We start from the raw sequence: 11671 nt of genomic DNA on the forward strand, positions 1-11671 counted from the left end.
TGCAAGTACGGAAAATATAAGAAGAAGATGTAATCCAATGGTATATTCGTCAAAATTCACCTTTAATAAAAAGATTTGAGTAGGGTTGTAGCCTAAAACTATAACAAATTTTGTAGCTAAACTTTATCTTGATTTGACAAAATTTAGCTAGTGGTGAAGGTCATTTTCTTTTGAAAATGGAACAAACTATCAAGAAGATATACTCAATAAGTTGTAAATGGTTGAATACTAGAAGTGGTAGAAGAATTATTTTATGTTTAGTGCATTATCCTTTTTTTTTTTTTCTTTTTTCATTAAGTTGATTTTTTTATTGAAAAAAATATTAAAACTTTGATAAGGAACTTAGATTTGGTTCTTGAGGCTTCATGTTGAGCTTGAGTTTGAGCTTAAGTTTGGCTTGACTAATAAATCAAGCTGAGCCAAGCCAAGCTCAAATTTTTAGACTTCCTAATGAGTTCGAGCTTGAACACAAATTTTAGGCTTGATTCGAGCTTGAGCCAAGTTTGAACACTTTACTTCTATTTTCTAGATGAGCTCAAACATGTGTTACTCAGTAATGCTCGGCTTGTTTACAGCCCATTGAGTGATTTTGGCATTATAAAGTTTCTGGGAGATTATTTGCTAAAGGTGAGGCAAAAGGATTTGTTCCCCTCACATAAAACTCTTTCTACATTCCACATTTCCACTTAAGAAATAGAAGAGAATCAAAACAACGTTATTGAAGTGATAAATATCTTAATTCGCATTATTTGATCTCATTCTACGGCCCTAAATGGTAATAAGAGTGTTAACTCCGAATAAATAAATAAGACGGCTAAACTGTGGCAGCACACGATGCTCCTCACAAATAACGTTGCCAAAAGTAGAAATACAAAACTGTTTCTTTGCTCTGTGACAATAGGAAAAATAAAGCAAGAATAGCTCGCAAAGTTGCTACCAAGAATGAGGATAAAACAGCATCAAGTCATGCTAATCTACTCTCCGACTGTCAGCCCAAAACCAAATTTGTAGTCTTTCTTCCTGTGATCTAGCTGCAAGACATAAATTTACAAAACGAGTAAATAAGCATCTATAATCTGTGCAACAGATCATAGATATGCATCCATCTTGAAGACTACTATATTGTAGGTCCCCAACATGAGTACATTTGCATGATACACACAAGGAAAATGCATTAACTAACAATTGATCCTCACCTCTGCAGAAAGAATAAAATTTAGACCCATATTCAATCGCTCTTCCAGAAAAGCAGACGCACAGCCATTGGAATCAATCTTCCCTCTAAGGCGGCACTGTAAGAAACATAAAAATTAGTCCAGCTCAGATTGTTGAGTTAAAGGCACATAATCAAGCTTGTCATCACAGACAACACAATAAATTTGTCACAAGAATCACAATTATAAGAAATAAGAAAAATGCCACCAGTAATGAGAATTATATATGAAAAACTAAATTTGCTTTAAGTGGAGTTAGGATGTTGCTTGCAACAAAAACCATGGTGAGGAGTTTTTTCTCCAAGATTGCAGCAGAAGTATCAGCTAGTCTAGATACATGCATCAGCTGGGATCAAACCAATCTGTCTATATGTTTTGCCACCTCCCTATGCCCAGATCAGATTTACATCACTGACCCTAGTCCTTATTTTTAACATCCACCACCGTCTTATATTTTTGTTACTGAGGTTCAACGTTCTTAACATAATCCATGCTTAAAAGTTAAAACCACTCCTTATCAATTTTTTTTAAAAAAAAGTTAAAACCACTCTGGTCTTTATTGACTATTAATTGTTATTATATCTTACCCACCCAAATTCGCATCAACTTGGTCTGTTTCATACTCCAAGATGCACACCAATTGAAACATTGATTTCTTTTCACAAACCCTAAGAGGCAACAAGAAATGAGAATCAATTATAAACTAGTATAGACCTCAGTTTTATAGGGGGACCAAATTTAACTCATCATTCCTGCCTATAGCTATTGAGTTCATCCTTCTACAAAATGGATTGGGTCTAGCTGAATAACATACAAATAGTTAAGGTGCCTTAGTAGTTAATTTTAGGGTCCACCTATCCAAGCATTTAACTTAATGACCACATCTACTAAAAGCCTATTAAGCCTATTAAGCCTATCAAAAGACAGCTGAATTTTTCTGTGACTTGCAGCATGGTCTAGTAACAGTTGTACCACACCTGATTACGGGAAGCAGAGACAACATATCCCATGAGGCTCTCACCTCAATTAGGTGCAATTTTGTGAGGGGACTTCAGACTTGTCTAACCTTTCCTATGGGCTAGGACTAGCGTCAAAGTACCAAGAAAAAGGGTAACTACTATAATGTAAAAGATGAAATCTATTATTGGCACTTTTCATATCAAAAAGGTAATAATATATTCATGCTTAATAACCAAAAATACATTGAATACAAAACCACGAAGCAACCCATACAATGGCAGGCAAATTATGTCAGCACCAGGATACCAGAGAATTTACAAGAGCAGAAGTTACCTGTCTAAGGATGTAATCATAACCAAAACTGGCTGTGGCTTCTTTGGACATGTAGTTGTACATTAAGTCTGAAGCTAGAGAAACCTAAAAGGAAGAGAACTGTATAAGAAAATAAACTTGAAAATGATCATAACATATTCTTATACTGCTAAATTTACTCACCTTCTCAGATATCTTCTGAACATAGCTCAGAGCAACCAATCCTGTACTTGCAACTTGCCCAGTGGCAACCTGCAGAAAAATTGGTAAATGCAACTACAGTAAGAATCACATATCATCAAAATTTTAAAAACAAATAAGTTACTTATCCCTGCCCCCAAAGAGAATGAAATGCATTTGTTTCTCCACAAACACAAACCCATTAAAAAAAAAAAAGAAAAACTTCTGTTTTACAAACTCCATATAGTTCCAGAAAAATTTATTGACATGGGACAGATTTCATAAATCTATGTGCACTTGTTATAAGCTTCAGGGTTTAAAGGTTACAGATTTGAAGCATATTGGTGATATTTAGGGTTTTTATTTTCAGTTCAAAAGGTAGACATTAAAAGTATCCAGAGGAGTTATTCCTTGAAGCAAACAAATTGCAAGAACTTTTCTGACAGCAACAAGATTTAACATCTCTAAGGTTATTTCAAGGATTTATTTGGTGGCTTATGGAAGGAAGGGTTTAGGATAGAAGGATTGAAAGAAGAAAGAAGAATCTTGGAAGCTAAAACAGAGGAGTGAAAAGTATGTGAACAGTAACAAGAGGAATAGATGAAGGAAAAAAGGAATCCGGAGAAAGAACAGCTCACACAAGGGCACACATTCCATAAACCAAAACACTCAAGTTCTCATATCAAAATTTTTAACTTTTTGAAAAATGGCACACATAAATAGATGCCATATTCTTGACTTTTTCCAAAAGGACTAAGACTTCAAACATCAACTCCTAATTCATCTTAAAAAAAAAACCTTTGTACCACGGAATGATGAAAAAAAAAGATCTATACTTCATAATCTTCTTTCTGGACCAAAAAGTCTTCTTTGAGAGGGACGCACAGCATTAGTATTTGATCTTAAAGATAGTATTTCCTTTCTATCCATGCAATAGATGTCACAGGATTTATACTCTTATGTATCACTGCGTGCACTATTGAATAGGTTACAAGCAAAATTTTTGACCATTCAGCAATTGAGTTGGGCCAACATGTGAATAAGAGGAGCAATCCCTACAAATGGGAGTTTAATATACATGGAAGTTTTTAGAAAATAAATTTTATTTCTTAACACATGTTAATCAATTCATACCATGCATGAATGAATTTTCCATTCCAGCATGAGTAAAGGAAGAAGCTTGACATAAAAAATGTATATCTCATAGAACCATACAGGGTCTTAGAAACCGCAATAAAAAAATGATCACCATCCCTTTGATTATCTTAATTATGCATAGCAACAAGGTAGATCCAAAATGCATATCTCAGATACTTAATTAATTTCCATAGCTCTTTACTTTACAGTTGTCAATTTTGACAATGCATTGAAAGGAGAAAGGAAAGACACAGAGAGAGAGAGAGAGAGAGAGAGAGAGAGAGAGAGAGAGAGAGAGAGAGAGGGAGGGAGAAGCTTTGACCATAGGAACAACAAATGGGACAAGCACTTAGAATTGGAGAAAAGAACAGCCAAGTATCCATAAATAGCAGACTAAGTAAATTACTATAAATTCACTAAAAATCCATATTTTCTTAAGACATGATTTAATCGCTTTCCATAGCTCTTTACTTTGCAGTTGTCAATTTTGACAATGCATTGAAAAGAGAAAGGAAAGACAGACAGGCAGACACACACACACCACAGAGAACGCGAGAGAGAGAGAGAGAGAGAGAGAGAGAGAGAGAGAGAGAAGCTTTGACCATAGGAACAACAAAAAGACAAGCAGTTAGAAATGGAGAAAAGAACAGCCAAGTATCCATAAATAGCAGACTAAGTAAATTAATATAATTCACTAATAATCCATATTATTAAGACGTGAACTTGTGATAAAGAATGAATAGAAGACAGCATACCATCTTATCCGTGTTGTATCGAGCAGCATAACCAATACCAGACTTCCGATGCTGACCAGCCCAAAACACTTCACCACCAAAAGACAAATTGGGGGTCACACTCTGAAAAACATAAAAGTTATTTCAGTAAAAGACTATTAAATGGTATTGCTACACCAAACTATAAAAAGAAAAACACAAAAAAAAAAAAAAAAAAAAAAATCCAAGAAATTAATCAATTGGCAAGATGATAAAACAGCTTATCAAAAAATGGCAACATAATGTAACTATTTCCAGTTTGGTGAGGACAAGGAATGATCTTTCAAATGGATCATAACTAGTGAGTTATATACATTTTTTGGATTTCTCGTTGTCTGCAGTACACAATTTTTTTCTGCGACAATTTTATTTCCGGCCAATGTTTCCACAAACAAGCAGATTACATCAAGAACTCTATGCTATTTGCCACCCATATAATTATCACCAATTTATTATCACATATCCATGAGCAGCTTCATAGTATTAAATTTAAAATATTAATCACAATCCATCATAATAAGTGTAAAAAAAGAATGGCTTGGTTCCAGTATCTTATACCTGTATATAATTTGCTCCAAGTAAGGCACCATTTCCCAGCTGAAACTGGGACCTGTAGTCTTTGCCCTGCACAAAGTACATCATTCAACAAATTAGAGATACCAAAATGTCAATCCAAGCATTACTATTTTAGGAGAGCTTTGGAAAGACCCAACCCAAAGATGTCAAAGAAAGGGCAAAATGAAAAAAAAAATGCAGAAGGTCATTGGAAGTATCATTTTTTTTTTTTTTTTTTTTTTTTTTACTTTGGGCTTGGTAAGTCACAAATGCAACCTAGGTCTCAAACCCAGGACCTCACCTCTACCCCTTTCTCATAGGTAAAGAAAGTGTCATTAGAGCTAGAGCTCATTGGCAATATTACTTCTGTTGCACTCGCTCACAAGAGTTGAACCTATCCAGTATCCACCCACTCCTTTGCCATGTAAGCGAACGCCCAAAAGAAAGATTCCTACTTAATTTTTGAAATAAAGGTTCTCCATCAGACATTACTCATGTTTTTCATCTACTTTTTTTTTTCCTCTATTAGATTAAAATCCTGGGATAAAAAAGGGGGAATAACCCCCTACCCCCCAACAAACCCACGCATGCGTGGTTTTGATCCTAGGTCTCTACTACAATTCCAAGACACTTTGCCAACTAGACTATCCAACAACTTCCAGCCCTTACTACTTAGAGAGAGAGAGAGAGAGAGAGAGAGAGAGAGAGAGCCCAATGTTGCTGAACAATGGTTAGTGGTTACAAGAATATTATCTGAAGATAGGGTCCACTTCACACTTTGATACAGAAATTTCTTCCTTATTAGCATGTGAACAAGAATCTGATGGAATCCACAGCCATCAAATGATTTCCAGATTTCTGTCTCTCCCGAGGTAAAGAAAAAACTAGTTATCTCAATTCATAATCTGAATAATTGACAAGAACATCATACTCATATGTTCTTTAACAAAATAATAATTTAACTATAGATAAAGAAAATGTGCATCTGTCACAACTTGCGACCTTAATGAAACTTTTCTTACATGACAGATTTTATTAACAATAAAGTGTCAGCCACTAAGTACTTATGCAGGTACTCAGAAATATTCCCTAGATTAGGTGCCTCTGCAGCCTAGAACACTCTGATAGCATATCGCAAAAAACTAACAATTATGTAAATGCACCAACATCATCACTAAAAGCACAACGAGAAAATGTAAACATATTTACAAGTAAGGAAAAAGAGAAGCTTCACCTTGTAATCAAAATAGGCCATTCCGTGTGACATATGTGGCTCATTTGTAAGCTGGAAAAGCACAAGAAAATTTAATCAACTGCCTTAGACATTATAAGGCACAATGCCAGCAAAAAAGGGAAAAACTCCATCATCATTTATCAAGGGATGTTAATATATGCGTATTTACCTGAGCATTACCCTTGAAAGAAAGATTGTCGGTTAAATCACACTTCACTCTTGCATTGAGCCTCCCATCAGTCATTATTCTCCCAAAAAGCATCAGCTACACAAAAGCAATTCACACCAACAGCGAAGTTTTCAATTCTAATTCATCACTGGATTTTTATTTTATTTTTTAAAAACTCCTTCAACCAGAGGTCACACTTACCTTTGGGTCTATAAAGTTGGCACCAAATTCATAGTGAGCAGTAGGGATTTTAATGGTTTCAGAAGATTGTGAAGGAATCTCCATTGGTCCCATGAACACGCTGACCGATTGTGAACAACAAATAATTACTATCAAAATCGACAGCGATATAAAAAATAAAAAAAAAAAATAAAAAAAATTGTAAACCCAAGAAACAAATGCCAAAATACATTGTTGGTACATAAATTTAGCACGACTGATTTTAGTCCCTCCAATTTAAAGCAATCACTTTTAGTCCTAACAAACTTTTTTAGTCTCTAATGAAGAACAATCACTTAAAGTTTGCCAGAGACTAAAAGTAACCAATTTAAAATTTTGAGACTAAAGTCGCTCCTGGGCAAAAAGTTTAGGCACTACAGAGAATTGTACTCAGACAAAGAGAGAGGAGCAAAGCTACCTGTGGCTGAGTGAGAACCTCTGATTGAGTCCTCTGGTAAAATCAAAGCGCATCCCTTCAAATAGTTCTGGCTTTAAAGACACTGCCAAAACAAAATACACAGATTCAACACAAAAATTAGAAGCAAAAAAAAAAAAAAGAAGCCCATTTAACAGTTTTAGCAATTACATATTCTGATCCTATAGATTAGCAGAACACAAAAGAAAATCCACCTAAAATCATCAATTGGGTCCAAATTCACATGTAACAAAAATAAATCTTACCCACTCAAAATCAAAAGCATGGAAAAACGAACAAAAATTGGAAAGAGTGAGAGTAGAAAAGAAGAAGAAGAGAGACAAACTGAAAGCTTCACGGTGGATCTCCTCATAGGGAATAGGACAAGGGAGGTTGAAGTAATCGACTTTTTCGTTCTCTTTCTTCATCTGTGGTAGCGCAGTGGTACTACTAGTTGGAGGAGCAGTGGCAGTGGCAGTTGCCATTGTTGTAACTCAATGAGTTATTTTGATCTCACAGAGAGAGAGAGAGAGAGAGAGAGAGAGAGAGAGGTCTGTGGGTAGAGTGTAAAAGACTAAACCCCAGACAGAGTTGAGAGAGAGGATCTAAAACTAAAACTAAAACCCTAGGAGCTTGTTCGTTGTTATTAAGGTTGTTGTTGCACTTCTTGGGCTCTAACTCGGAAAAGTTTAAGTCAAACCCCGGTTCCAAATTTTGCCTTTAGATGCTAATGCTAGTCAGTTTCGTGGTTGCCACTCGGTTGGTTTGGCAAATAAGCAGCTTAAATTTTGGACTTGGACTGTTAAACGAGTCATGCGTAAGTATAATTGTCCTGCTTAGAGGTTTTTCTAATTTTTTTATATAAAAGTTTAATAATTTGTAACAATTTTTTTTTTTTATGTAAACAATAATTTGTAAATTTGAAATTACTACATTTTTTAGTAAATATTTATTTTTTTGTGTTTCTTTTACACAATTTGATACTTATTCAAATTGCACAGTTTATGTTCTAAATTTAGTCTGTGCTTTACTGTAATAGTAATCAAAGAAAAAAGCACCTTACTATTGTAATTAAAAAAAAAAAGAAGCAATGATTAAGCTTTAACCTACAAATGTGTATTTAAAAAAAAAAAAAAAAAAAAAGAGAACTAAAAGAAAAAAAAAAAAATTGAAGAAGACCCAAAGTCCAAATAATTAGAAGGCTTGATTTCTTTGTAAAAACAAAATTGAAAAAAGTAGGATACATTGACACACATGTTATACTGAAACAATTAGAACTGCACTTTGATACTTATCCAAATTGCACAGTTTGTGTTCTAAATTTAGTCTGTGTTCTACTATAATAGTAATCAAAGAAAAAAGCACCGTAATATTGTAATAAAAAGAAGCAAAGATTAAGCTTTAACCCACAAACGCGTATTAAAAAAAAAAAAAAAGGATAACCAAAAGAAAATAAAGAAATAAAGAAGACCCAAAGTCCAAATAATTAGAAGGCTGTTGAGTTATTTATAAAAACAAAATTGAAAAGAGTAATGTACATTAACACACATGTTATACTCGAACAATTAGAATTGCACTTTTGTTTTTGTAAGTAAAGTTTTCTCTCTTTTGGATTTTAAATTTAGAAAAGATGATGATGATAGTATAGAGGAAAAAAAGATAGAACTAAGAGGAATTGAGGAAGAAATAAATTGAAGAAGTTGAGTAACTAATGTGACAATTGTCTTATTTTGTAGGCAATGTTTTACATGGGAGTTAGAGATTTTTTTAGCATGTTATCCTTAAGTTTTATCTCTACTTTTTAGTATTTTTTTTTTCTTCAAAATCAAAACAAAGAGATTTGAGGGGGGAAAAAACCAAACGTGAGATGAGATTACAAAGCATGGGTTACGGGTATTAAAAAAAGTTAAGTTTATTTTTTTATGCAAAAAAAAAAGAGAGAGAAGAAGAAGAAGAAGAAGAAGAAGAAGAAGAAGAAAAGTGAAAACGTGGAGTAATGCTTAGTTTGAAAATCAACTGAACTTAAACGTGAGAGTTAAACGCTGCCTATTTCAACTGAACTTAAACGTGGGAGTTAAACGCTGCCTATTTTGTAGGCAAGGTTATATGTGAAAGTTAAAGATATATTTTTACTATGTTATCCTCAAGATTTGCTGCTACTTAAATTTAGAATGTAAGAGTATTTTGGAACCAAAAAAGTGTTCAGTCCAAATAGGGGATGCCCTTCAAATAGGAGAATAGATAACACACCCATAGTTGAACATGAACCTTGATTTAATTATATATTTATATATTTATGTAAACTTGAGGTTTTTTTTATTTTGTTGAGAATTTACACTTTTCTACCTTAAATTATACAAAAGTTTACCCTTTGCCCCATAAGCTATGAAAAAGCACAATCAACCCCCTAAAATCAAAATTTTGTAACACTTAACCCTTGTTGTTAGTTTGGTGTTTACTTTGATATAAATTTATAGGCATGTGCACAACACGTGACATTTGATGAGCTGGACTCCAATAACTAAAATGAAAAGATTATTTACTCCTCTCTCCCTCTCTGTGAGAAGACCCAAAACAAGTCTCTAATTTTTCTCTAAATCTTTTTTGCCAGATAGAGAAGAAGATGAACAAAAATTCAAAAACCCAGATCACCAAAATAAGGAGAATAGATCAAACAACAAACTCAGATCAAACACTGGGATTAACAAGTTTGAAACAATACACTAACCTAAGCCTTATTTGCCAATCCCAATTCCAATCCCAACTGATTACCTACCTTAGGCCCGATCTCAAGAGAGAAAACTTCACTAATGAACTCATCATCAACGTTCTTGGCTTACTTGGAAACAAGTACACAATACTTATTAATTATTCCCTTTGACTAATACTTTTGAAAATAATGTGTACCCATGAGTAATAATCCTCTTATATAGGGACGAGTCCCACATTTAAGGGGTCTACCTTTATGTAAAAATGTGGTTACACTAAATCGATACATAATAAATTCTCTCCCAAACAATGCTTTTTTAAAAATTGAAATGAATTTTTTATTAATCAATGGGTGGAATGTGAATGTGAATTTGTCGATTTTGATTCGTATATCAATTCAAAACCAACCAATAATCCATGAACCAATAAAATTTTTTAAAATTTCAACTTTCTATTTTAGTGTGACTAAATCAAGAATTATACTTAAATCAAAGAATATTTTAAGTTACACAAAAAATAATTTTAAAATATTTTGAAATTTTTATAATTGAATTTTAATTAGATTATTACTATTTTATTAAAAAAAAAAGGCTTTGATAATAAAATTTGTATTGAAGTAAATTGTGTTAACAATTTTGAGGTTATATCAAATATTGTTTTCATTCCTAAAATATAGTCCAAGTTCTATTTTCATCCTTAAATTTTTAAAAATTTTATATAATTAAGTCCTAAAAATTTAAGATGTTATACATTTCGTTCCTAAATATTTTATTTCAAAAACTAAAAATTTTGTGCAATTGGATTTCTTGTTTGTTCCTATGAAATAGAAGGCAAGATTCAGATTTACAAAGAACCACCAAATTTCTCAAGAGCTTGTGTGCCTAGCTAAGGAAGCCCCTTGTTTCATTTTGGTTGTAACTTCTCTTTTGTATACCTTCACTAATTATTCACAAGTGCTTGAAATTAAATTCAAAAATCTCTTTATATATTTTATGCTTTTTTGTCCAATCCAAATGTATTTTGCTCTTAAATATAATTGGTATGTCGTATACCTTGAAGATGTGCCAATAATGCACAATACAACTAGAATTGTTATATTTAAGACATAATAATATAATATGATCCAAACCAATGGTAGGCTCATGCACTTTTAAAATAAGCAAATCCATATTGAGATAGTTTATTAAAAAAAAAAAATTGTTTTAGTTTATGGTTAGCCTAGGGTTAGTTTAGGGTTCTCTAGTAGATAAATCTTATATTATAATTACTAGCTTGTAATCCTATATATATGCATGGATACACTTAAAGATATACAATAAGATGCATAATATAACTCCTATATATAATTTAAATACTATTGATAGTCATTTTTATATTTTGTTAACTCATAAAAAAATTTTGTAAGAATATTATTAGGTATAAAATATAAATTGTTCGTGTTTTTTTTTTTTAAAAAAAATTTATTGTGAAGCACATTTTTTTTTTTTACGATTTATTTATTCTAGACTTTTTGGTTTTTGTACTTAATAGCTCACTTGGATGAATATTTATGATATGGTCCCACATTTAATTTTAAAATTAAGAAATAAAACTCTTTAAGAATAAATAATTTAAGACATATGGCGCAAAATTAGAATTCCAATTTGAAATTCTAATTTGAATTTCTCTCAGCTTCACCTATATATATATATATATATATATAGATTATATCACAAGAGCTTAATAGGACAAAATTGGGAAATGCCCTGTTTGGGCAAAAATAGCAGCTTTCTGCCCTTTTTTGCAAACTATTTA

The 11671-nt window shown here is 32.6% G+C and overlaps 1 protein-coding gene across 1 annotated transcript; it reads right to left on the minus strand.

Moving 5' to 3' along the window:
* Positions 1 to 715: 715 nt before the first annotated feature.
* On the minus strand, positions 716 to 7860 carry LOC112019506 (mitochondrial import receptor subunit TOM40-1). Its single transcript, XM_024052025.2, has 11 exons — positions 7515 to 7860; positions 7172 to 7253; positions 6736 to 6835; positions 6535 to 6630; positions 6366 to 6416; positions 5135 to 5200; positions 4559 to 4660; positions 2670 to 2738; positions 2508 to 2591; positions 1197 to 1292; positions 716 to 1031 (listed from the first exon to the last, which is right to left on the minus strand). The coding sequence occupies exons 1-11, from the start codon at positions 7651 to 7653 to the stop codon at positions 975 to 977; spliced, it is 942 nt and encodes a 313-aa protein (XP_023907793.1). The 5' UTR covers positions 7654 to 7860; the 3' UTR covers positions 716 to 974.
* Positions 7861 to 11671: the final 3811 nt, after the last annotated feature.

The sequence above is a fragment of the Quercus suber genome, unplaced genomic scaffold (genome assembly GCF_002906115.3).
Source record: "Quercus suber isolate HL8 unplaced genomic scaffold, Cork oak 2.0 scaffold_652, whole genome shotgun sequence".
Taxonomy (NCBI): Eukaryota; Viridiplantae; Streptophyta; class Magnoliopsida; order Fagales; family Fagaceae; genus Quercus; species Quercus suber.

Coding starts and splice junctions, on each gene's coding strand:
- LOC112019506 (XM_024052025.2), bottom strand. CDS start 7,653: ATGGCAACTGCCACTGCCACTGCTCCTCCAACTAGTAGTACCACTGCG. Junction 7,254..7,514: donor GATCCACCGTGAAGCTTTCA/GTTTGTCTCTCT, acceptor TTGTTTTGGCAG/TGTCTTTAAAGCCAGAACTA. Junction 1,032..1,196: donor ATTTTATTCTTTCTGCAGAG/GTGAGGATCAAT, acceptor TATGTCTTGCAG/CTAGATCACAGGAAGAAAGA.